We start from the raw sequence: 24,870 nt of genomic DNA, 5'->3' as shown, positions 1-24,870 counted from the left end.
AGAAGACCCTTTATGTGTCGGCTGATGTTATCATTTACGCTATTCAGGTATTCACGCTCGATAATGTAATACATCGCTGGGTTCAGAAGTTAACAGGGGCGCCTGGGTGGTTCAGTCGGTTGAGCCTCGGACTCTTGATCTCAGCTCAGGTCTTGACCTCGGGGTTGTGAGTTCGAGCCCCGAGCTGGGCTCAGCGCTGCGCGTGGAGCCTGCTTCAAAAAGGAAAAAAGAAAAAAATAGTTAACAACCCTGCCCTTCCTCACAAAAAGCTTCGCGAGCTCAAGGGGGCCCCGAATCCGCGACAGGGCTCCCCCACCCCAGGGTCTGCCAGCCGGGCGGCTGCCTTCCTCCTCACCAGCAACGCGGGTCGTCCCGGGCAGGGCCCCCCTGGGCACCCCTCCCACCGCCGCGCCAGCCCCGGGCCGCCCACACCCACCCGGCTAATGGGCTTTGTGGTCCCGGGACGTGGGAGCTGTGGTCCTGCCCAGCTGGCGCTCTGCTCGGATGGGGATACCGAGTACGGGGAGGCTCCGCGGGGACGGGGCGGCTGTGGGTCTGATGGCCGAGCACATCTGCCAGGTGCCTGGGTACGTCTCACGTGTCCCCTCCGACACCCGCCAGGGTCTCCGCGCTCGGGCTGGGCGGCCCCGGGGGTCTCGGGGGGAGGCCGCCCGCCCCCAGCTCCGCGGCACTGACTTGGCTCTGGGATTATCGACGCGCCGCCAGCTGGAGCGCGCTCGGCAGCAACTGCCAACAGGCGGAGGGCCCCGCGGGGACACTTAGCACTTTATTAACCTGTCAGCGCCTAAAAGGTCCCGGGCGGCCTGGGGGAGGGGCTCGAGCAGGAGAGGGGGCGACTTGAGGATTTACGCCCGTCCCCTCGGGGCCACCAGGTCAGACAGCGCCGGCTCCTGCGCCGCCACCGGGGCCCCCAGATCCCAACTCCGACCAGGCTTCTTTCTTCCCCGGGGGGCTCCCTTTCCCCTCCAGGACCCCGCCCACCACCCCCTGGGTGGCCCTGAGCTTTGAGCACCATCCTCCCTGGCTAACCCAGAACCGCTCACACTTCCGGGTGCCACGCCTTTGCTCCGGGTATGTGCCTCCGACCCTGCTGCCCTAGGCTGGCTCTTCCCTGCCCCACGCCCCCCACGGAAGGGTTTCGGGGCCCCTGCGTCCTGCCCCGAATCTTCTCCTGGTGCCTCTCCGTTCCCTGTCCCGGGGCTGCCCTGTGGGGGCACGTGAGCCTGCAGCTGCCGGGACCTTCCTCCCAGGAACGCCGCTCCTCCTTCCCAGCGTCAACCCCTCTTCCCTGCACTGGATGCTCATCCGCCCCCCCTCCCCCGACCGCCCCGGTGCCCCAAATGCAGTGGAGGCCCACAGGGCCGGGTCATGCCCTCCGGTGGCGCACCTGCCGGGCGAGGGGAGGCCCCAAGCGCACAGACCCTCTCCTTACATCTCCCTTGGAGGGGCTGTCACCTCTGTCTCCACCTCGCAGGAGGGCTCAGAGGGGGCGGCTCACTTCCCCCAGCATCACACAGCAAGTCACAGATGGCGAGGAGTGGAGTCCAAGTTGGCAAGACCCCCACGACCACGTGCCGTGAACCTCCTGACCAGCCGACTCCACGCCGTCCTCACCACGGTGCCGCTCCAGCTGTGAACACATTCCCGGGCCGCCCCAGCCCCTGTCTCTCCCAGGGACCGGGCCCCCAGCAACCCCCCTCCCCCCATTTCTCCCACGTCTCCTTCCGGTGCTCAGAAGTTTGGCCAAGATCCAGGGACAGAGGGGCCCAATGGTGCCACCCCTGAGGAGGAGCGGCGGCCACTCCCACCGGCCTCCCCGTTTCCGGAGAACTGCCCCCTCTGCCCCACGCACCCCTAGCCCCACTCAACACACGGACCCTCTAGACCATAAGCGACAAATTTATTGAAGTCTTGGAAAGAGCCGATGGTCAAAGAGTAAATAAAAACACGGGACGTCCACAGAACCAACAGGTAGCTTGGGATGCACGTTTGTGGGGATAGCTGGGCCTCACCCGCGGCCGGCCTGTGAGTCTGGGGCGGGCGGCTACACGCTGTCGGGGGCGGAGGAGGCGCCCGATCCTCAGGCAGTTAGAGCGGCTCCCAGAGGGAGAGCCGCAGGCTGTTTGGCAACGGAAATCGGTGGGCTGGGCGTGGCCGGGACGCTGAGGGCCTGGGGGCAGCTGTGACAGGGAGGGAGGTCCCCACGGCCTTAAAGGTTGTTCGTGGAGAAGAAGGGCGCCCGGGAGTGGCATCTCTTCGGAGGGGCAGTGGAGTCAAGAACAGAAAGATCCAGAGCCAGCTGCCCCACGGAAGAGGGGAGAGGAGGCTCCTGGGAAGGTGGGGGCTGGGGTCAGGGAGGCTCCCAGAGGGACCAGGAAGGACACAGGCGTGGTTCCCCCCCCTCGGCCACCTCCTGCCTGGAGAGAGGAGACCGACCCATCTCCGACCTCACGCGGGGCTACACAGCTCAGGCAGATGGAGCTTGGGAAATAAAAGCACGGTTCGTACTATTTTCTTGGTTTTAGAAAGAGAAGCATCTTCCCGCCTGAGGACGGTGTGGAGCGAGGCCCGGAGTGAAGGCCCAGCCTGGGCGGGTGATGGCTCGGGTCTAGAAACAGCAAGCGTCCAGTTAATTGGTCCATAAAGGGAGGAATCTGCTTACAAAACAAGGCTCGCTGGGCGGCCGCGGGCGGGCCGGCCCCGGGTCCAGGGAGGAGGACGCCCTCTGCGCCCGAGGGAGGGGCTGCGGGGTGTGGCCCTCTCTCGAGGCCCTCATCCTGTCCCCCACTGCTGCCAGTGGCGCCTGCATCCCGCGGAGGTCCAGGACTTCGGGCAAGGAGGGCCGTGCGGCTCCAGGCCACCCAGCCGGGGGTGGGGGGCGGGGCGGCACCGCAGCCCTCACCCCTCATGGCCGGCGCTCGGGGGAGCCGGGGGCCTCGGTCAGAACTGAGCGTGGTCCACCTCGTCCAGCCAGGAGGCAGGGCTGGCAGGGAAGTCGGGGTAGCCCCCGCTGCTCCCCGTGGACAGGTCAGAGCTGGGTCCGTTTCCTGCCAGCACCCTCATGGGCGGGGGCCCACCTGGGGCCCCTGCGGGCACCAGGCCCAAGCCGGCATCTGGGTAGACTAAGCTGGAGAGAAGGGGTTGGGGGCCAGGGAGGCTCTGCAAGGCAGCTGGGGACGGGGGGACACCGTAAGGGCTGCCGGGCCGCAGCTCGCGGTACTGCTCCGGGCCGGCCAGGCCTCCGTGCTCCAGCGGGAAGCTGCCCGGGGCTCCCGCGGGCCTGCCCAGGGCTGGGGTGGGCTCCCCCAGGCTGCTGTAGAGGCCGCTGGCAGGGCCCATTTCGGCCATGGACGGCTCATCTGCAACGGAAGTGGATTGTGCAGCTCAGGGCCCGCCCTCCTCCCCCTCCTGCCCTCAGTGCCCCTCCCCCAGCAGTGGCCGGCCCGCCTCTTCTGCGCTTAGAACTCCTGCTGCCCTCGGCCCCGTGCTTGTGCAGCTCAATCCCACCCAGCATCTGAGGAACGGTGGGATCCCCTGGGGGGAGCAAAACCAGTCAAAACCCAGAGTTTCAGGACAGCCCCCGAGACGGCTTTGGGAAAGGTAGCACAGACTCCACTAATCCCATTTTGCAGACAGCTCAACTGAGGCTCAGAGAGGCAGCGTGACTCATTGCCCAAGGTCACAGTGCAGCCGAAGAGAATCTCTTGCAGAAACTGAGGACGGGCACCAAGGGGTACGAAAGAGGTCTCCCTGGCACCGAGACTGAGACAATCAGACCCCACAGAGGAGGGTGGGCTCCCCCCCGGTGGGCTCCCCCCCCCCTCCAAACAGCCAAGACTTTTCATCACTTACCCCAGAACTGTGCTGCCCACTTTCCTAAAAAAATCATTGCAAGGGCCAGGAACCAGAGGGTTGGCCTGGACCCTTTCCCCATGAGAAAGCCTGCTGCGGGACACGTGGCCCACGGGGCTGTCCCCCCGCTGTCCCCCCCCCCCCCGGGGAGAAGCTGAGCAGCGCCCCAGGGGCCAAACCCCACGGCTGGGGGACGGTGGGGGCCAGGGTCCATCAACGGTCCCCTAGCGAGGAAGTTCAGTTTGCGGGCTCCTGGCGCCCAGTGGGCCCAGGTGCGGTGGGACTCCCGGGCTGCGGCTCCCGGGGATGCGGGGGCTCCGGCGCCCCGGGGGGCGCGGCGGCCCGCCGTTACCGGTGAAGGAGACGTCGGCGTCGCTGTCCTGCCCCTCCTCCTGGACGCTGTCCTTGTCGGACTTGGAGCCGCCGCGGGCGCGCTTCATGTTGCGGAAATACTGGCCCCAGCGCTGCCGGCCGGCGTCCTTCTTGAGTCGCTTTTCCTTGGCGCGGCGGTTCTGGAACCACACCTGCGGGGCGGGGGCGGGGTGGGGGTGATGAGCGGCCTGGCGGCGGGGAGCGGAGGGGTTGGGGGCGCGGCCGGGCGCGGGGCGCTGACCTGCACGACGCGCATGTCCAGGCCGGTCTCCGACGAGAGCTGCTCGCGCACGTGGCGCGCGGGCTTGGGCGACGTGTTGTAGGCGCTCTTCAGCGTCTCCAGCTGCTTGGCCGTGATGGTCGTGCGCGGCCGCTTGGCCGTGGCCTCCGCCTCTGCACCGCGAGGGCTGGGGTGAGGCCGGGCGCCTCGGCCGCCCGACGCACCCCACCGCCCCCCCACCCAGACCCCGCCCGGGCGCGGGGACCCCGGGGAAGACGCGGCTGGCGCGCGTCCGGGCCCGGGCGGAGGGGCGGCTGCGCCGCGACCTGGGCCGCAAGGAGGAACGCGCGGCCCCCCGCCGGCCCGCGCCTCCCACCTCCCACCTCCCCTCCTCCTGGTTGCTCTTTGTTCCGAGGCTGTGCGTAAGGCCGGATCCTCGCGGTCAAGGGTTCGGGGCGATAACTCAGACCAGGGGTGATAATCCGCCCAATCCAGACCAGCCTCCCTGCGCCCGCGAGTGAGGAGGCCGCTGAGACCCCGGCCGCCCTGTGAACTGTCCCCACCCGGCTCCAGCCCCAGTCCCCACCCCAGGCCTGCAGGGAAGGCGCTTAAGTTCGCGTCCCCGCGCGAGCGCGCTTCGGCGGGCGCTGGACGTGGGGATCCCTCCGCGCCCCGACCCGACGGGCGCCAGCCTCTTTTTGCAGACGGGGACGGGAGGGTGGGTGGACCCGCCCACTGACCGCGCTGCTTGGCCGTCTCGTAATCCGCCTTGCACACGAGCCGGCTGTCTTCCATGAGGTAGAACTCGTCGCCCGTGGCCAGCTGCCGCTTGCACACGACGCAGGCGAAGCAGTGCAGGTGGTACACGAAATCCTGGGCGCGGCGCACCACCTGCGTGGGCGGGATGCCCAGCTGGCACGCGGCGCACTTGGTCCCGAACCGCCTGCGGGACGCACAGGGCGCGGCTCAGCGCGGCGTTTGGCGGCTCCTTCGCCCGGAGCGGGTTGGAGAGCGGCGAGCGGGGCGCCGCGCCGGGCGGTTCAGGAGGGAGGCTCACCCCGGCCCTGCCCCTAAATCACCGGCCCGGCAGCCTCGGCGGAGCCGCACAGAATACCGAGAAGGGACCCAGGGGCCCTGGGGGCCGGGTCAGGAAGCTGGATCCGTGGGCCAGGTCTCTTAGACCCCCGAGGCTTGTGCCTGGAAAGCACCCCCTCCCGAGGATTAAGGACAAAAACAAGACCAGAGTTAAGAGGGAGTAGATCCAATCAAGTTCTGCAAACCTGGGTTATCTTTTGAACGACTGTTCCCATGATTTACAAAATTAATTACCCAGGAAAAATTAGGCGCCCGGCCTCGCAGGCCGGGGCTGCGGTGGAACTGCCCCAAACCCTGCCCCTGCCCCCTCCCCACATGGGTGGCGGGAGGGGCCGACCTGGCGGGAGCAGACTTCCCCCCTGCCCTCCCCGCGGGGGCTCGGCCGCACTCACTTGAAGAAGTCGTCCTTGCAGTAGACGCTCTCTCCGCGGCTGAAGCAGCGCTCGGCCAGGGGCGCGTGGCAGTCGCTGCACCTCAGACACTTGCTGTGCCAGTGGCGGTCCAGCGCCTTGAGGATGAAGCGGTCCAGGATGTGCTGGTCACAGCCGGCACACAGCGGGATCTCTGCAGGCCGAGGATCCGCCACGGTCAGGGGTGCCGCCCAGAGAGAGCATGGAAGTCACCTTCCCGCTCCAGCCTCCGGGGCCGGCCGGGGCTGCCAAGGGACACCCCCTTCCCCGCAACCCGTCTTTCCCAGCTGGCACGAGTGGCTGCTTGGCCTGCCAAGCGTAGCGAGCGCCCGGCACCAAAGTCCAGAGCCGGGCCCACGGTTAAAATTGGGGGAAACTGAAAACGGTTTAGAAGTGTGCCCTTGAGCAGGAAGGGGCCCAGGCCGCCCTGTTAGGCCAGACACCGTCGATCGCAAAGTGTTCCCAGTTAGCACGAAGGGTGCACGTTGAGCTCAAATGAAAATCCCGCCCTAGGGGCTCTCTCCGTCACCAGGAGGCAAGGCATGGTCGTGGGGCACCCACCACCCAACCCCCATCATTATTTTGCACAATTAAATATCATTGCAGCTGGAGATTGCTTGTTTCAGCATGGCCACCCAGCCCCGTGGCCCTGTCTGCAGGCACCAACGCGAACACTGGTGTCCTTGTCATCTTTGGGAACCCTGGGGGGTACTTATGCATGGGCTGGACAAATGCATCCTGGTCACCAGACTCAATCGCCGGTGCCTGACAAGAGTTGCTGGGACACTTGGTCCTGCTGCCCCGGGGGACGGCAGGCCTCTGGGGGAGCCAGGCTGGGGAAACTCTGGAGTGGCCTGCGGGAGCCACTGGCCCATAAGGGGCTTTGCAGGGTGCCCGTGGGGTGAGTGTCCCTGTTGATTTAGAAAAGGTCTTCCGAAGAGGAGAGCCAGCGGCAGGACTGGAACCAGTGCGAACACCGTGCCCACCTTGCGGTGCCCTCCTGGCCAGCCGCCGGCCCCTCCCGCTCCAGGCCGGCCGGCAGTGCTTGGGGGACCAGAGAAGGGCCTCCCTCCTGAAAGAACCCGATCGACCTACGTCCGGAGCGACGGGAAACTCCAAACGGACGCGATCCCGCGTCGGGCCAAACCGCGGCCCCAGGTGCAGGAGCGCGGGCATCCGCCGCGCGTCCGGGGCCCCCCTCGCGGGCCTCCAGGGCAGCCGGCCCACAGCTGGTGGCCGGGCGGGCCCGCGCCGCGCGGATTCAGCACCGCGGCCCGGACAGCGCCCGGCCGAGCTCGCCCCCCCGCCCCCCTCCAGCCCGGCCCCGCGTCCTGCAAAAGCCGCTCCCGCCGCGCGCCCCTCGCGCTCCCCGCCAAGCCTTGCCACCCCGGCCTTACGCTGCATGGCGGCTCCAGCCTCGGCGGGGTCTCCTACCCTCAGCACCCGCGGGGCCCAGCGGAGCCTCGGCCCGGCCGCCCGCTCCCGGCCAGCTCTCCTGAGCGATCGCGTTCGGAGCCCGCCTCCCCTCCCTCCCTCTCCCTCCGCCCTCCCACCCCTTCCTCCCAGCCCCTGCGGCCAACCCCTCCCAGGAACCGTGGGAAAAATAAATAAATAAATAAGTAGGGGACGGATGAGCCTCCCCCCCACCCCCCCAGCCTGGATGTAACCTGTTTCCCACCTGCTCCGTCCCTGCCACTCCCCACCGGCCCAGGCCCGCCTCCGTCTCCTTCCCGTGGTCTCCCGGGCCAGAGAACGTTTGCCGATGGCCCTCCTCTGGAAGCAATGCACAGGGGAGCGGGGGGCAAGGCTGGTGCCACCGGGAAGCTGGACCGGGAGGCTGGGTCTTTCCTGTAGACGGGTCCTGAGAACCGTCTGGAGCCGGCCAGTCAGCAGGTGCGTATGGGTGCAGACAAGATCCCCGCCAGGAGCGACCTGCCAGCGGGCTCCAGCTCTACCCCCTGGCCCCTGCCTCTGCCTCTCTTTCTCCCCACCCCCCCCCCCCGCCCCGAAAGTGTGGAGGGTCTGGGTGGGGTCGGCCCTCTCGGGGATCCTCTTGCCCCGTGGTCATTGAGCTGCGCGGTCCTATCCACTTACTCTCTTGATAAGGGAGAGGGTTTGCTAAATCGATCCTGGGACCCCTCGGACTCTCCGGCCTGAGCAGTGCGGCGCTGCGACCACGCAGCCGACAACACAGCTCCAGGGGCCCCCACGCTAACTCGCTGCTGGGGCCCTTGCACCCGTGCCCTCCCCGGTCCCCTGTCTGCCGCCACCTCCGTGGCCAGGCCCGGAAAGGAGCGAGGACCCCCGGCTGTCCCCGGGGCGGCCGCTCAGCCTGGGCACCCACCTCGGCGCAGGTCCTCTCTCCGAGCCAGCAGCGCCAGCAGCAGGTCGCCGCCCGCCGACTCGCGGCCGGGGCCCAGCTCCCCGCGCGCCTCCATGGGACCCGTCTCCTGGCGCCGCTGCTCTCCCGCCCCGAACTTTCCCGGGGCCCGGCGAGGCCACGGCTTCGGTGGCCCCAGGCAGGTGTCCGAGCTGTTCCCCGCGCTGCTGGGCGCCGCGCCCGCGGGCCGCCCTGGGGCCCGGAGCCTCAGGCCGCGCGGAGGGCGGAGCGGCCGGGGGGGCGGGGCCGCGACGCGGGGCGGGGCGGGGCCGGGGTGGGGGGGGTCGCTGAGACGCGCCCCAGCCGTCCGCCGGCTCTGCGCGCCTTTGCGCGGGGACTCCGGGTGCCCGGGCGCCCCCCGAGTGCCCGGCCCGAAGGCGGGGACAGTCACGGGAGGAGCCGGGCCAGGGCTTCCCGCGGGCGCTTGCCCCGGTCCCGCAGCTAACCTGCCCGGAGCCGAGGGCTGAGGCCTGGGCTCCGGCGTGCACGCTCGCGGGTAGGCTCGGGGTCCGGGGAGGGCGGTCCCGGAAGGAGCCGAGTCCTACAGCCGCTTGAGAGACGGGGCTGGGAGGCTTGGTGACAACGTCTGGTCGGCAAGAACGCGACCCGAGACCCAGCGAGGACGAGTGTGGCGCCAAAAGGCTCTCAGCCAAGCCACCAGGAGCCAGACAGGACCTCAGACCTCCCCGCTCTGACCAGCTTCTGAGCCCCACCCTGAGAACCGCCACCAGAATGGGCGCAGAGAAGAAGGGCGATTCCCGGCAGGTACACCCGGTGTCCTCGGCCTGGACACGCGACCAAGACTCAGGTCAGGAAGGACAGAGCTGGGAAAGTCGGGGTCCGCCCTCACTTTCCTCCTCACCCACAGCGCCCCAGCTTGCCCAGAATGCAGGTCCCACACTTAATTTTCCAATATCCTGCCCCCGGTCCAATAATTAAGACACAGCAGTGTGGGGCCATTGCGGGCTGGGGCTGGTGAGGGCAGGCACCCCAGGCAGTGCTGGGGAGCGGCGGGGTTTATGCCAGCCTTCAGGTCCCTCCACCTGGGACTGGCAGTGGGCAGTCCTACGCTCCTTCTCCTGGCCTCCAGTTGCCGGGTCTGCTGTGCACTTCAACAAGGGGACCAGCCTGGAAGGATGTGGGCAGGACACAGCGCCTCCCAGATCCCAGCAGACCCGAAGTCTCACGGTTTTGAGCGAAGGCTCATATGACACTTGTTACCCAGAGGACAGGGCAAGGGTGCACACGCTGGGGAGCCGAGTGGGTGCTGGGTGTGCTGGGGTGTCGCCTGTTGAGTGTCAGCTGCTTGCAGAGGCCTGCCTAGAGGGACCGAGTGTGGTTCGAGGGGGGAAGGGACAAGCAGACAGCGGGTCTGGGAGGTGGCGGCCCCACACGCTCAGCATCTGGCCAGCCTGCCGGCAATGCCTCCATTATTTCACAACGTCCATGGCAATCTAGTGGCCCTTAGGGAGGGTGGTTCAGGCGGGAGATCCAGCCCAGGGGTCCCAGTTCTGCACTGTTGGGCGGTTAGGAGGTCTGTGTGGGACAGCTGAGGGGCGTGGAGTCTGGAGGAAATTGGCGCCCCTCACTCTGCCCTATCCCTTCCGCCCCAGCAGCGCCTGCAGGGCCCCTTCTGTTCTCTGCTGTCCTGGGCCCCTTCCTCCCCGCTGTCCCTCTGCCTGACTCTGCCACCCTTGCCGTTTCTCCCCTTGTGGGTGCTCTTGCTCGGGCTGGAGGCCAAGGGGCTCACGGGGGTCCTTACCCCGAGTCCCACCGAAGGTGCAGACGGCAGCGGCCCCGGGGGCCCCGGGCCGGTCTCTGTCTCTACCCAGCTCGGTTTCCAGCAGCATGGCGACCACCAGGCCGAAGATGAGGCCCGAGTGGCCCCGGGCAGCCCTCCTCCCTCCTCCTCTGCCACCCCGGGGGAGGGCTCGGAGCTCCCCGAGGTCCCGGGAGCCTCGGAACGGCGAGCCTGTGGTGCGCGGTGTGGCCAGGCGGGAGACTCTGGGCCCGGGCGCTGTCCGCGGTGCTGAAGGAGGCGCGCGGCTGCCCACCTCCCCACCTCCCCACCTCCCCAGGCCCCCTGTCCCCCACCCCTCCCCACGTCCTCTAACTCCGCCCACCACCCTCTTCCCCCAGCCCTCCTCCCCACCATCCCACCTCCCTAGGTCCTCTGTCCTTGCACCAACCTCCCCCCTGCCCTGCCCATTTCCCTACCTCCCCAGGCCCTTGTCCCCCACCCCCTACCCCCACTCTGCCTGCCTTTCCCCCAGCCCCTCCTCCTCACTTCCCCACCTCCCTAGGTCTCTGGTCTCTCCACCAGCTCCCCCACCCTCCCCCAGATTCCTCCTTACCCACTTCCTCTCCTCAGGCTCCAGGCCACACACCCCCCGCCCCCCCCCCCGCCCCCCCCCCGGACCCCCAGTCCCTCAGCCAGGCTTATCCCCTCCCCACGGCCCCTCCCTTTGCCGCTGCAGGCAGCTTCTTCTGCCGGCTCTGCCCTGAGCTCCAGGCCAGCCTAGAGGCTTGGGGATTTGCAGTAAGTGGGCGGTCCACCCTGCCCTGCGTGGCAGAGTCCAGGACTCGGCAGGTGGCCCCTCCAGCCCCACTGGCCTCCAGCCCAGGCCCCCACGAGTCCCTGGCTCCAGGTGTGGCTCAGTGATTAGCTGCTGCTGCTGGCCTGAGTAACCTGTTGCATTCACAACCTCTTGCCCAGATCTCCTGCTGGCAGGCCCCCCACCCCACGCCCCCAGGACAGCTGAGGAGCAGCACCCGGAGAGACCCCAACAGACACTCCTCAGGACTCCAGGGCTGTAAAGGGGTCACCAGATGGGGCATCTACACGAACACCAGCACCACACAGGCCGGGAATGGTGAACGGTCAGTGCCCTGCCCAGCTGGCACCACCAGGGGCTGCCCGTGCCAGGGAGGGGGGTACCTACCAGCTTCCACAGGGCCTGGCTGGGAAGGTGAATCCGCAGCAACCGCAGCCAGCAGGTCTCTGGGAAGCCACATGTGACTGGGGACCCCCCCCCCCCCCCAGCCCCCAGCAAAAGAAAAGGTGGAGGCAGGAGAAGAAATCAAAACAGTTCAGACTCTGAGGCAACAAACAGGTGCCTGGGGGCTCCCTTCTCCCAGGGTTCCTCAGAGGCTCCCTTAACCGGGGCGCCCCTGGTGCCCTAAGTCCTGCAATTCACATGGGTCTCAGCTGTTGTCCCATCTCAGTCCATCTGCCTGCCGTGTGACTTGAACCAAAACCGCTGTCCCGCGGGCGGCTCCTGGCTAGATCGACCCCAGGAAGATAATCCATAATTCATCTTCCGGTTTTCACCTTCCACCTCAGCGTCTGGTTCAGTACAAGAGGCTCTGGAATTTCAGATGTCCGCTCCACAAACTCCGGAAGGGAAGGAGGGCTCCCTTCTGCACCCCGACTCCTATCACTGTTCCAGGGAGCTCACAGTTTGGAAAGAATTACAATCTTCTCAAATGTCAGATTTATTTATTTAAAAAATGTGCACAGTATAGTTCACTTAAATACAAAACGTTCACTTTCCTTGCAGGTAAGAAATTCCAGACATTTCCATGTCAATTAGCTTCTTTTTAATCAAAATCCCTCCATGAAAAATAAATACCCATTTAAATTACCAAACTAGTCAATTCATTAGTCTCAATACTTACAGCTTTAGAAAACAGACCTTGAACCTTGCCTAAACGTAGTGCCCGCCTCTGAGCAGGCCACATGAGGCGCCCACGGGACACGCGTCCGGGGCCGTCTCGGCAAACCACCTCTCCCGGACTGCCCGCGGACTACTGGAAGCCTGGCCCCTCAGGGAGCCTCAAACTTGTCCCTCAAACGGTGGTGACCTCGACTGCGATGTTGTGAGGGGCCCCAGAGCCAGTCTTGGCCTTTCCGACGGGTTTCGCGGAGCCTCTGGCAGTGGTCGCGTCCTGCCACCTGGTGCCGGTTCACACCACGTGAGGAAACTCACTCGGGGCAGGAAAAAGCATCTGACGCGAACCAAAAGGCAGTTTAGTTAACGGTGCTAAGTGTTTCCCTTCGGATTCTGTGCGTAAATCTGCCTGATTTTTTAAATGAAAGGAAACAATACGGGGTCCTCAGGAACCCAAGCACACGACCACGTACGAAACACACAGGCTTCTGGGGGTTAAAAAAGTGTCAAACAGAAAGAAAGCTCTGATGGCCGCCCAGGGAGGGCCCAGCTCCACCGGCCTCGAGGCCGTGGCCGTGAGATCCCACTGCCCCCAGCCTGCGGCGCCCGAACAGGTACAGGCCGGTGGCCGACTGTGGTTAGTAAACATAGAGCACACACTAGGCAGAGTGGGAAAGACTAGAACCTCACGGACACGAGAGCACAGACACATCTGAGTTTGTGGGACAGACCGACAGTCACAAAGGATCTCGACGAGAACGGCACAGTCCGTTCTGTCCGCTGACGTCTTCAGAGGCAAACTTACCTCTAAATCACTTGGGTTTTACGAATAATGTGCTAAAATCATCAAACGGTAAAACAGTCAATCACCAAAACCTGGGGCACCGGGGCCCTGTGCCAGGACCCTTCATAAAACAGCTTCAGGGGGATGAAATTTGGCCTTAAAGATGCTGAGGACAGCACAGGCCACCTCCGGGGGGCCACCGGGCGTCACCGTCTCGCCGGGCCCTCGGGTCCTACCCTCTCAGGTCACCGGCAGATCCTGCAGGCGCCGCCCCATGTGACACAGAGGGTGAGGGGCTCGTTCCCCTGCGGACTCCCCTCCGGAGGAGTGTGTCCTCCCACCCCACCAGGGGCTCCGCCCTTGGCGCCATGGGACGGGCCGTTTGCTGTCCTGCCACCAGATTAACACGGGCCCTGCCTCTGCCACCATCCTGTCCCCAGCCTCCGCTCCACACGGCCAGGGGGGTGTTTCTTGCATGCAGCAACACCACGAACCCTCCTCTTCCCTTCCCTCTTTCTCCAGACTCTGCATCTGCAGCAAAAGGTGCCTGCAGAGCACGAGGGTGACGAAGAAGTCGTCCCTTTGGCTGTGAGCGGCTTCAGCAGAAACAACCAAGCAGCTGAAAAGCGCAGACACAAGCGAATCTCCGAGGACCCGACTGGCTTCGAGAGGCGGCCGGGGGTGGGGTGCGCTGGCGGCCGAGCTCCCTCTCTGCTCCGGCCGCGGCTGGTGGCAAGACACTGCCCGGTGGCCTCCCGGCGCAGGGAAGGGCTTGGCTGTGCTCCAAACCCCAAGCCAGGGTGCAGGACGCGACGTGCGTCTAGAAACCCAGGGTGAAGGCAGGCGGGAAGAATTCTGTTCGTTTGGCCTGGACTCCCCACTCGTGTTTTCAGATCTAGAAGAGTAAAAATACAGATGTCTTTTTGCTGTCGGATCTGTAGAGGCGTCCAGGGAGGACCCCCGGACAGCAGTCAGCCCCACAAACAGCGGCCCGTCCTCGGCAGGAAAACCACTCGTTGAACGAGGACCTGGGGCCCGAGACGCCATCTGATACGAAACCAGGTCTGATGTGTTTATAAAATCCCTGACCGTCATCGTTAAAGCTGCAGGTGTCGCGGCGGGGCTGTTTCTCAAGGCGCTTCTGTGGTCCCGCTCGGTTCTACACGGACGGGCGGTGGTGTCTGACCTTCCATCGCTTGGAACGCACCCGGAAGAAGAAGTACATCATCATCAGGAACAGGGACGAGGCCACGTACAGCACGACGCAGAGGCTCATGTCCAGGCTGGAGAAGCCCATCCCCAGGAAGGGCACGACCGCCTCCGCCTCCCTGCGGCCCTCAGCCCAGCTCATGCTCTGGAGCCTCCCGTCCAGGCCGAGCTGTGAGCCCTCGGACAGGCGGGGTCTGGGAGGCAGCACGCTGGGTGGACGGGCACTCTCGGCACGCGGGTCCCCCCGAGGCTCCTCTGGGGAAGCGTGGCCCCTCTCGCGCTCCCCGCCCCCGGGCGGGCCGCCTCCGTCGCTGGCGTCTCCCTGGTCCTCGGCGTACGTGTCCACGAGGTTGCCGCTGCCGTAGTGCTGCTTCAGAAACAGGAGCACCTGACCCTCGTTCCAGCTGTGCAGGCCCTTAACTTCCTCATGGCAGGCTGGGCAGAGGTCCGGGCTGGGCCACGGAACCTTCGGAAACTTGGGGTCCTCGCTCAGATGGCCTAGGAGGGGAAAGAGAACGACAGTCGAGGTGCCTCCTGATGACCTGACCCGTGCCCTGACCGGGCCCGTGCCCCACGAACCCTTCCCTCGTCCCCCCACGTCCACCGTGACCTCCCATCGCTCCTGCACGGGCGCCTGCCCCCCGCCCCCCGGTACCCGGTATAAATGTCGCATCTCCCCTGGCGCCCCCGGCAGGCCCTGGTACCCACGATGGTGGGAAAGCTCCACGCCTGGCCAGGCCTGCCCCCACCCGGAGCTACTCTGCCCCCCGAGACCCCGAGGCCCCCACACGATCCGCTGCGTGTCCCACCCGCACCCGTACGCCTGCCCCGGATGCCGGCGGTGCCGGCGGTGCGGACGGCTCCAAGGTGCTTCAGGCGTGTGCAGCCCCCACCCCCGCCCCTCCCCAAACCCCAAGAGGATCTCCGAAAACGACTCTGGGCGTGAGGCCCGCCCGCGACAGGGAAACCTGGCTGCCTGTGTGCAGAAAACCTGGCAGAGCCCGCTCCCGGTTCTGCTCCAGACGCGACACCAGTGGGGCGAGCCCTTCCCCTCCACACGTGCAAACGTGCGGGTCACAAAACGGAACCACGCGGCACGGCTTTACCTGCACGCGCCCTCTGGCCGGCACGGGCTCCACGCGGTAAATAAACATGAACCCGCCCCGCGTGCCGACGCCTACGCGGTGCCCGGACGCGTGTCAGCGCCACACGTGCGCGCGAGGCCGCGGGTCGGCCGGCCCCGGGCCTCTGCCAGACGGACACGAGGACCACACGGGCCGCGAGCACAGCAAGAGTGGCACACGGCGCCCTCGGCTCCCGGACTCCCCCGCCCTGCGGCCCTGCTGGTGCTTCTGCAAGTAAACGTGGGTGAAACGCCTCCGCCTCATGGCCTCATGGGTCTGAAGCAACGGAGACCCTCTCCTCTGCCTGCAGGCACGGCGTGAGGGCGTGAGGGCGTGCGGACCACGGGGGCCCAGCCACCCTGCCGGGGGCCGACACACGCTCACGTTACAGACACGGGGAGGTCCGGGCAGGTCTTGGGGCCTCCAGGGAGCCCAGGTCCCAATCCGGAGGCCGGAGGTGGGACCGGGGAGCATGGGCGGGGGGTGGGGGCGGCTACAGAACCCAGGAGGGACGCGATGACTCAGGGGGCGCGCAGGGCTCCTGGAGCGGGGCGGGCCCGACACGCAGAGGCGTGGGGGCTCTGAACCAGGGCCGCGGGGGACACGCCTTGCCCTGCGGCTGACGGCCACGGGCAAACCCCGGCAAACACAGAAGCGCTGTGGCCGCACGACCAGAGCCACAGCGGTCAGCTCTGAGCGCAAAGAAAAACCAATTTTCTTTAGTGCTTTAGTTATAATATGTTTTATAATGCGGTGGATTAAACAAAAACCAATAGTTTAGTGGAATTTTCTCTTCATCTCTATTAAGATTTATTTGTCAGTGGAATTATTTTTAAGCCTAATTTTAATCTGCCACTGATTTGGGAACAGTTTGAATTACTTAACTCTGAGAAAATACATGCACCCTATTTGGTCTTGGAACAAAACTGCTTCGAGGGGTTTGCTCCCTGTCTGAGAGCAGATTGTAATCGCACAAACACCGTTTACTGACAAGTGATCACGATCCACGACTGCCAGTGCCACACGTCCTCGGGGGCCTGGCGGTGACCCCAGGGGGAGGCGGCGTGTCAGTTTCCACGCAGCCCAGGAGCCCCAGAAGGGGGAGAACCGTCTGGAAAGCCAAGGACGCCGGCAGCCTGGAGGGGCAGTCACCCCTGGCAATCCCCGGGGCAGCCAGCACGGTGGCAGAGGTCAGGTGTCATCGGTACGTGTGCGGCAGGACGCGCTCTGGGGGGCCCAGGCGCGCAGCCACACTCACACCGGCCACCCCGCTGTGGCTTCTGCTCACCTGCCAGGCGGTTGTTCACGAAGTTATGTTGCTTCCAAAGCCAGAGGGTCGCCTGGTCTGCGGTTTTGACGGAACCCATGGACTCTCTCGCCAGCTCCTCAAAGTGCTCAGCGCACTCCTTGCAGCCGAAGAAGGTGCGAACGTACCTCCTGATGCTCTGCAGCACTGCCTGTGGGTCCCCCTCGAAACCTGCAGCGAGAGAGGGGACACACACCGGCAGCCCTGTGGGGTGCGTCCCAGGGTTTCCGCTGGAACCCTGGGCTCGGGCGGGTAGGGAGCCTGAGCCCAGACGCCTTCCGAGCCAGAAGGAGCGGCCCTGTGCCCGGGGTGGGGCGGGGCTGCCCCACCCCGAACACGCAGGACGCGCCCCGGGACGCGCCCCGGCACCCAGGACAATGAGCCAGACCTTCCGGGGGCTGCGGGCTGGCTGAGCCTGCCCCCCCTCCCCCCCCCGACAGCAGAAGGAAACAGCCGCACCTCACTGAAATGAGGACCCCTCACGTCAGCAAGAGGGGGGCGGGCATGAGGCTGGCGCCCGCGGTTCCCTTCAGACAACTAATACGGGGACTGAGCCAACAAACAAGACTGAGATTAGAACAGATTAAATGTCGGCATTAAAAGAAATGCAGCAAAATAATTGAAAAAAAAAAAGACACGCTTCTGAGACCGAATCCGTCTTAATCAACAGCAGGCCCTCGCGGGTGAGCCCTTCCTTCGCTGCTAGTTGTGGTTCTGGGTGGGAGGGCCCGGCCTCGGCCCAGGTCCCCACATCTGTCGTCAGCCTCGCCGGCCTCACCGAGAGAAGGCCCCCACTGAGCGCACGGCCACTTTCTCCTCCGCTCGGCGTGTCCCCGAGGGCGGCAGGTGGCGTGCAGGGTGGGACGGTGGGCACGCGGGGAGGACCCCCGATGGCCGCCTCGCCTGCCCGCCTCTCCCCGGCCGCCAGCTGCCGCCCATCACTGGGTAATCCTCCTTCCCTCTCCCCGCCGAACTGCTGCGTGGCCGGCCACCCTAATCTTCAGAGTGGACGAGGACCATAAACCCTACCTGTGGGGGATTAGAGAGCGCGGCGGCTTTTTAGTCGATGGGCTTTAAACAGGCACGAAGGAGAGGAAAAACCTTCCAAGACCTAATCCGGCGGGGTCCATCTGACCCAGTTCTTTGCGTGTGACATGAGGCCCGCTCCTCGGGTACGGCCTGTTTGCGCCCCGGAGATCTTTCTGACCACGTGCACTGTCGCTCGGCCGCCGTTCCGCCGCGGCACTGGGGCCGGTGCCGGGAGCCCCCGCGTAGCCCCCTGGACGGCCCGTCAGCAGGCACACTCCCCACCTCCCCCAGCAAGGTCCGAGATCACCGCGAGGAGAGCCAGGGTGGTAGGGGTTCGCAGACCGCACACGCCCCCCGCAACCTGACTTTGCCGCTTCCCTGGCGCCGGGCGGACTCTCCCCCACCGTGGATCTGGGCAGGACAACAGGATGTGACAGAAGCGATGCCGTGTGCCGGCTCGCCTGGGCCCCAAGGTCCTTCCTGAGCGGGGCCCACGCGGGAGCTGGGGCCGCCCACGCTGCCGAGCCACAGGATCCCAAGCAAACAAAAGGGTGTTTCTTCCAAGCCCCAGCGTTTGCTTTAGGTTGTCACGCAGCAAAAGAGAACCAGAAGTTTACGGCCTTATTGGAAAGAGTGTCGGGCGCGTGAGTCACAGCCTTTGCTCCATACAAACAGCGAAGCCGCCTCACTGAACCAACAGCTAGAGAAGGCAGGCCATCGACCCCATGGCCACCAGCGGCCCGCTTCGCAGGGGAAGTGCACACGCAGCCCGGCCCAAGGTGGATAAAACAGCCCAGCCCAGTTTTCGGTGTCTTGTGCAGGGCACAAAACACGACCATGCTTTCCTGATAATCAAAGTTATTCAAGCCAAGTCAGTCTTTTGTGGTTTCTAACCTCTTGTGCAGGCGGCCTCAGAGCTGTGTCACAGCCCCCCACCCCCAGGCAGGCTGGGCTGGCGCCTCACCGCCCACCCAGGGAACACAGACGGGAAGGACACCACGCCGAGGAGGGCGCCCTCTCCCTCTGGCCAGCCCACGAGGCCAGCTGCCACACGGTGAGGAACGAGCGAGGCCCCGGACCAGCCACCACCCCTCCAGCGAGCTGGGGAAGGGTCCCTTCCGAGTGGAGACTTCAGGTGAGACCCCAGCCTGAGCCGACACTGGGCCCACAGGCCAGGGAGAGGACCCCGGCCAAACCACGTCTGAGCTCCTGACCCACAGATGCTCTGAGATGAAACTAAGCTGCTAAGCGGCAGGGTCGTTACCCAGCAAGAGACAACAAACCCACGTCTCCAAATAGGTTTCACGGACGCTCATACTCTTTGAAGCAGAAAAATGAGGGGTTTGCCCTGCAGAGGAATTCCTGGCCAGTGTGCTCTCGCTCTCGGACTTATTTCCTGCGGCTCAGCCGTGCACAGGCTGGTCTCTGGGGCACCGAGCACCCACCCGGGGACTGGGCAGAAGGTGTGGAGAGAAGCTCCCCAACCCCCCTCTGGAGCAGGGGACCCCCGGGCAGCCCCGGTGACGTGTGGCCTTGCATACAGCCTCTCACGATGCCAGGCAGGCACCGGCACGGGGACGGCTTACCTGTGCCATCCAGCGCTTCTGGATGGGCCCCAGCTTGGACGGTCAAAGTGTGGAACAATTTCCAGAGAGCACACGTGTAACCCCTGAACTCTGGTCGGCTTCCTTGACATCCAACCCACTTTATGTGATTAATAAGGAATATTCCAGAAATCTGGGGCGGGGGGCGGGGGGAGGAGGCGGGTAGAAGAAGAGATAATTGAATAGTTAAAATTAAGACAGTTGATGAGCGTCCTCTGCTTTGATTGGGTGGTGGTTACACAGACTGTATGTTTATTAAAACTTCACCAACTGCACATCTGAGCACGTTGTGTGTTTAAATTCAGCAGCAAACACGTGAGACAGCACAGTGTCTACACCACGAAAGGAGGTCTCCAAACAGGGCAGTGTGGCCTGTTCCTCCCTGCCTTCGGGGAGGGGGGAAGGGCTCCTCTGTGTCCGGACAAACGAGAACACTAGAAAAGCCTGAAAGATGCAACCCCCCCCCCCACCCCCCACCAAGACTAAGAAGCCCAGCTGTGGAACATTCTCAGCCACCACGGATAGGGAGGCACGTGCCCGCAGCCGAGCGGGAGCTTCAAGCATTCACCCCACGTCCACGAGGGCCTTGTGTCTTCTGGCCGGGAGTTAGGAGTTTGCTGAAAACTGAAATAACGCACCAGCCCGACCACCGCACCACCCGAGCAAGCTGCCCGTTCCGTCGCGGCCTGCCTCCCGCCAACCGGTGAGCTGACAGCGCCACAGGCGGGGGGCGGGGGCGGGGACGGGGGGTGCACAGAAAGCGTCCCAGCAACAGGACAAACCACGGCAAACCGCGGAGGGACACGGCGGTTCCCACACGGTGAGGGGAGGCGTTGTGCCATGGCACCCGAGCCCAGCTCCCTCCTTCCCCACGCACCGGGCTGGAGGGAGGAGAGCTGGAGGGAGGAGAGCGCGGGGTCAGGGGGTGGCTACCGGGACGGTGGCGGCAGTGGGCGGGCCCTGAGCTCGGGCGGGGGCCGGGGCCGGGCTCACCCGCATCTTGTTGTTGGCCAGGTCGAGGACGGCGTTGTAGGGGATCCTGTCCAGGGGAAGGCTGGCCAGCCACTCCTGCAGCGTCTCCAGCAGCTTCCTGACTGGCGCCCGGCCGGGGAACAGCTGAGCAAGGAAGGACGCGCGCTCAGAGGTCGTCCGGGAAGATGCCTCCCACGGCAGCGCCGTCCCTGGGGACCTGGACCAGGTGGGGTCTGCCTGACACGGGTTTCTCCCAGTACTGGGGTGGGGGGCTCCCAGAACACAGAGCAGGGGACGGGAGGGGCCACAGGCAGAGGCTTCTGGCCCACAGGCTCGCCCGCCCGGACTCCTGCACCTCGCCCACCGGCTCGGCCACCCCCGTGGTGCAGCCCTGCGCTACGTGTCGCCTGCTAAGCGTGCGAAACAAAGGCTGCCACTGGCTCAGAAACCTGAGCGGAAACTTGCTGCAGCAGGGACAGGACAGTTCAGGCTGCAAAACCCCACTTCCTGCGCCGGCGACAACGTGCCGCTCCCAACTCGCCAGCGCTGGACTGCCGCTTTCGGCGAGCTTTAGAGGAACCGGCCCGGGTCATCTGTGATCCTCCTGGGCTGCGGAGCTCTACCCCTCCCTGACGCCGAGGACACAGAGGAGGTGGCGGGCGAGGAGACAGCCCGTTTGTGACTCACTGAAAGCGAAGGAGGCCGCGGCCTCTGAACTCTGATCGGCACAGCGGGGCACACGCCCGTCTACACAGCCTCCGTCTCTTCCTTGGAGACACGCTGTGCGGCTCACCGTCCCTTCTGCCATCAACTCCGCCTCCTACGGTTTACCCCAGAAGTCGTACGACACGAGCAAACCGCGCCTATGACAGTGTTGACCAGGAACCACTGTACCGACCACCTGACGTTTAGCAGGAAGAGTCCTTGATTTTTTTTATTTTCAAAGATTTCATTTTTCAGTCATCTCTACGCCCAGCACAGGGCTCGAACTCAGGGTCACGTGCTCCACCGAGCCAGCCGGGCACCCCGAGAGAGGTCCTTCAAAACTAAGCTCCCTGACCTTCTAGACAACAGGCGAGCTGGGCACCAGATACGGGAGCAAAGGGCTCTGTCCCCAGGCCACTGTGACAGAAGCCCTCCCAAGGTGAGAGAGCAGAGGGGCCCCAGGCGCCCCCCAGGGGAGAGGGATGCCCTCCCGCTTCCCGAGGCTCTGACCTAAGGAAGAGACAGGAGGCCCTGGATTCTCTGCCCCGGAGCGAAGAGTCCCGGCAGCACGGCCCCTCACCTCCCAGCGGCCACTGACAACGTGCACCACCACGGCTCCGGGTCCCGGCCGCTGGGGCCCACTCCGCACACAGGGATGGCTCCTGAGTGGCCTCCCCGCCCAGGCCCCGCAGCCTCTCTCCTCTCAGCCGGCCCTGCCTCCCTGCCCGAGCGCCACCGGCCCCTTCTGAGGCCCCGTCACGTCTGGGGGCCCGGAACTGGGTGGGCACCCGGCAGGCGCGTGCAGCGGGAGGAAAGAGCAGTCCCCCAGCTGAGGCCAGCGTCACTCCCCGCGGATCCCCAGGAACGGAGCCCGGCCCCCCGCGGCCTGGGTCAGGCACCACGCACCTTGGCGAGGACAGTGACGAAGTCCTTGAGCGTCCGTAGCTCGGCCCCCGCCAGGGACTTGTGGGCGGCCAGCTCGACCCTCAGCAAGTAGTGTAGCCCTGACTCTAGGTCAGCCGTGTACAGCTTCGCCCTGAGGAGAGACAGCGTCCGGTCGGGTCAGGACACGTCCCTCGTGCCCAACGCTCCCCCTCCTCGCTCCCAGACCGCGGGGACCCCCGCTCCCCGCAGGCCCACGTCGGTCGTTCCCGCACAGCTGGCGGCTCAGGGGGTGTGCTTCCGCTGAATCCCGCCTGCAAAGGAGCCCCGCAGCCCGCAGCCCTCCGCGTCTGCACCGGGCCCGCGCCCACGCGCGCCCCTGGGCAGCTCAGGTCCGAGAGAAATACCTGCCTGTCAAATTCTCTCCAGACCACGGTTTCTGGAGTTTCTGCTTTGTTGGGTCTTTCAGGCACCGAAAGCAGTTTTTTCCTCACATCTGGCAACGACTTCAAGTAAGAGGAAAAAAACGACCGGAGAGGCTTTCCGCTGCGAGAAAGCGGACAAGGTGTGGGCTCAGAGCCAGGGTGCCTCCCGGCCTGGCCAACCCGCAGGTGTCTGAGCTGGGCACTAGGGCACCCAGTCTCCTCTGCGGCCCCCCACCCCCGCACCTCGAGAACGGCTCTCCTTCCGAGATGCAGGCATGTGGCCTGTGGCCTGGACCTCCCAGCCCGCCCGCTCTCTGGGCATCTGAAGCAGGGACTGAAGGGGGAGGGCCGGGATGGTGGCTATGCCAGGGTGTCGGGGAGCTGGCCCTCCCGGAGAAGACAGAGCCACAGATGACCGCGTTGTAGCTGCAGTGTGACGATTTGTTTCTGTTCAGTGGGGACATCTGGACAGTTTGCGAGGCTGGTCTGAGCAGCGGCCAGACCAGCCTGACTCCAGCTGGGAGGGTTTTCCGCACGCCCTCTGAGTGGGGCACCCGGGAGCCAGGGCGGCGGGGGGCGGCAGGGGCCGTGGGGCCCCTCGATGGACGGGGAGGAGCATGCGCTCCGGGGATGCGTCACGGCCGTTAGGACATCTCCACAGTGGCTGTGGGTCATCAACAGCATCGAGGGCTCATTCTCGTTCCCAAAGAGAGAAGGTAAAACACCCAAGTCATTCGACAAGAACGAGTCGTACAGGTGACGCTTTCATACAAAACGAGCGTTTTTCTTCAAAAGAAAGTGGCGTTTTGTCGAGGGAAAGCCCGTCGAGGGCGACGTCTGCTGTGGGCCTGGCCCTGGCCGCCCCCGCCGCAGGCCGGAGCCCCCGGTGCGCGGGCCCGGGTGCTTGGAGCGGCCCGAGGACCTCGCTCACAGAGCCTGACAGCAGATGGCCCGCTCCACAGAGGCCGCCGTCCCTCCCCGACTTCCGGTTGTTGAGAACAGAAGCACACCCAAGGGCCTGGGGTCTGAGGCTCCGGGGAGGCCGCCTCTCAGAAGCTGAACCCGGAGCCCCGGGGCGGAGGAAGCGGCACACGGAGACCCCGCGGGAACCACTCGGTCAGCACAGGCTGGGTGGGGTCCGGCAGGTCCTCGGCACCCACAGCCACAGGAGGCTGGGGCCGGGGAGGCCACCACAGGCCCCTGGAATCGGCTCGGCTGCTCACCTGTGACCTTCCCGACCCTGCTTTAGGCCGTCTGCGGCTCGGCGGGCCCGGTGCAGGCAGACGACGTGCGGATGGGCTCCGTGGTCGCAGCCGCGAGGAGCGCATGGCAACTCGCCCAGGGGAGGCCCCCACGCTTGGAAGGGTTCCCCAGATCCCACCCGGCGTCGCAAACGCTCCTGAGGCCGGACTACACTTACATGTTAATCAATCCGTGTGACCCGTTTGGGTAAATCAAGTAACAGGAGGGAACGGAAGAGACCCCAAGTTTCTCCAGGAAGGCTTTGTCCGTGTCCAGCGCTCTCTTCACCACGATGTTCTCGTACGGAAGCAGGTCTAGGATCACCTGGGCAAGGAGAAGATAGCGTCGCCTGGCTGTGGATGGCCGCGTCTCACGAAACGTCGCCTTGACCAAGTACGAAGGCAGCGTGAGCACAGAAATCACAAACAACGTCACTTAGAATAAATCCGTATTTATCTGCTCTCTGAGCCAGGCTCATCTTCATTTTCATTGCGCTCACAGGGCAGGGCAGCCCCGCTCAGCAAGCTCACGGACTCTAAAGAAAACGTCTGCCAGAGAACTCGCCCTGGGCTTCCTGGGCCAGCACGTCCTCCACAGGAGTGGCGTCCAGAGGACGAGCACACTCACCCCCACTTAGGGAGACGGGGCCGCGGCCCTGGCCCGGAGCTTCCCTCGACACAGGGGGCCGCGCACCAGGAGGCCAACCTCATCCCGGGACGGCGCCCGGCCCCCTGAAGTGCCGGCAGGCTTCCGGCGGGCCGGTCCCTCCCTCGACCTGCCCCCGTCCCATCCTGCTCAGGCTGAAGGCACGGCGACGGGGATGTGGCAGCAGAAGGACCACAGGAGGGCATCTCGGGGGCCGGATGCCGTGAAAGGCGCCCCTCGGGCCTGGCATGTGCCGCCACAGTCAGGTGCAGAAGCGGCATCCCTGGCCTCTCAGCCACAGAACCGGCGTGTCCGCAACGGGGCGCTTCACGCGGTGCGGCAGTCACCGGACTCCGGTGAGCCGAGTGCGTCTGCTGGAGCTGGCCACGCTCGAGCCCCGCTGCGGGCGGCCCTCCGGGGAGAGGCCGGGCCGCCTGCCCCAGGGGGTGGTCCCCGCTCGGGCCTGCGTGCGGGATGTGGGGGAGCCTAAGAGCGCCGGTGAGAGAGGCAGCCTGGGGACGGCGTGGGGGCGGCACACGAGGATGCCGTGCGGCGGCCAGTGGCTGCTCCGGGCCCCCCCCCCCACCGGGAGTCCCGGCCGGCCCAGAGAAGGTGGCACCGTGTCGTGTCGCCACCAGACTCGGAGGGCACGGGGGGGAGGGGCGGCGAGGCGGGCGATCGCTAACGTCCGCAGCCTTGGCCCGAGTGCATGTCAACGGGAGCTCCCGTGGGGAGCACGTGGTCTCCCGCCCCGTTTCCAGAGCTCGCGGACGAGGGGGGCGCGGCTGGGAGGTGAGGGTTTCCCGTTATCCCCCCCACCCCCACCCCTGTGTGTCTGGGGCCAGCGGCCAAGGCTTCAGAGCCGCACGTGAGAAACCAGAGCAGAAAAGGTCCACGACAGGAATGACGTTTTAGAGTCTCG

General features: G+C 65.6%; 2 protein-coding genes across 3 annotated transcripts in view; both read right to left on the bottom strand.

Moving 5' to 3' along the window:
• Nucleotides 1–1,920: 1,920 nt before the first annotated feature.
• On the bottom strand, nucleotides 1,921–10,411 carry LHX3 (LIM homeobox 3). Of its 2 annotated transcripts, none has more exons than XM_060608209.3 (6): nucleotides 10,113–10,411; nucleotides 5,953–6,124; nucleotides 5,206–5,408; nucleotides 4,487–4,638; nucleotides 4,226–4,397; nucleotides 1,921–3,380 (listed from the first exon to the last, which is right to left on the bottom strand). In XM_060608209.3, the coding sequence occupies exons 1-6, from the start codon at nucleotides 10,198–10,200 to the stop codon at nucleotides 2,962–2,964; spliced, it is 1,206 nt and encodes a 401-aa protein (XP_060464192.1). In that variant the 5' UTR covers nucleotides 10,201–10,411; the 3' UTR covers nucleotides 1,921–2,961. The 2 variants fall into 2 exon arrangements, with proteins under 2 accessions (XP_060464192.1, XP_060464191.1); XM_060608208.3 differs by lacking the exon at nucleotides 10,113–10,411 and adding an exon at nucleotides 8,315–8,521.
• Nucleotides 10,412–11,829: 1,418 nt separating this feature from the next.
• The window catches only part of QSOX2 (quiescin sulfhydryl oxidase 2), a 30,240-nt gene continuing 17,199 nt past the window's right edge, over nucleotides 11,830–24,870 (bottom strand). The window contains exons 6-12 of the mRNA XM_078436218.2: nucleotides 23,482–23,627; nucleotides 22,048–22,182; nucleotides 21,661–21,790; nucleotides 20,071–20,193; nucleotides 19,060–19,210; nucleotides 16,427–16,615; nucleotides 11,830–14,512 (exon numbers count right to left, since the gene is read on the bottom strand). Of these exons, the coding sequence (XP_078292344.2) occupies nucleotides 13,965–14,512; nucleotides 16,427–16,615; nucleotides 19,060–19,210; nucleotides 20,071–20,193; nucleotides 21,661–21,790; nucleotides 22,048–22,182; nucleotides 23,482–23,627 (1,422 nt within the window). The 3' untranslated portion in view covers nucleotides 11,830–13,964. The remainder of the gene's footprint in view (nucleotides 14,513–16,426; nucleotides 16,616–19,059; nucleotides 19,211–20,070; nucleotides 20,194–21,660; nucleotides 21,791–22,047; nucleotides 22,183–23,481; nucleotides 23,628–24,870) is intronic.

Source organism: Panthera onca, chromosome D4 (genome assembly GCF_046562875.1).
Source record: "Panthera onca isolate mPanOnc1 chromosome D4, mPanOnc1 haplotype 2, whole genome shotgun sequence".
Taxonomy (NCBI): domain Eukaryota; kingdom Metazoa; phylum Chordata; class Mammalia; order Carnivora; family Felidae; genus Panthera; species Panthera onca.
This window is presented reverse-complemented; position numbering and strand designations above follow the sequence as displayed.

Bases quoted from the DNA above. Each gene is read 5' to 3' on its own strand.
- LHX3 (XM_060608208.3), bottom strand. From the start codon at position 8,408: ATGGAGGCGCGCGGGGAGCTGGGCCCCGGCCGCGAGTCGGCGGGCGGC. The intron at 5,409-5,952 runs GTGAGTGCGGCC...TGCGTCCCGCAG, and splicing joins TGCAAGGACGACTTCTTCAA to GCGGTTCGGGACCAAGTGCG. The intron at 4,639-5,205 runs GTCAGTGGGCGG...CTCGCGGTGCAG, and splicing joins CGAGACGGCCAAGCAGCGCG to AGGCGGAGGCCACGGCCAAG.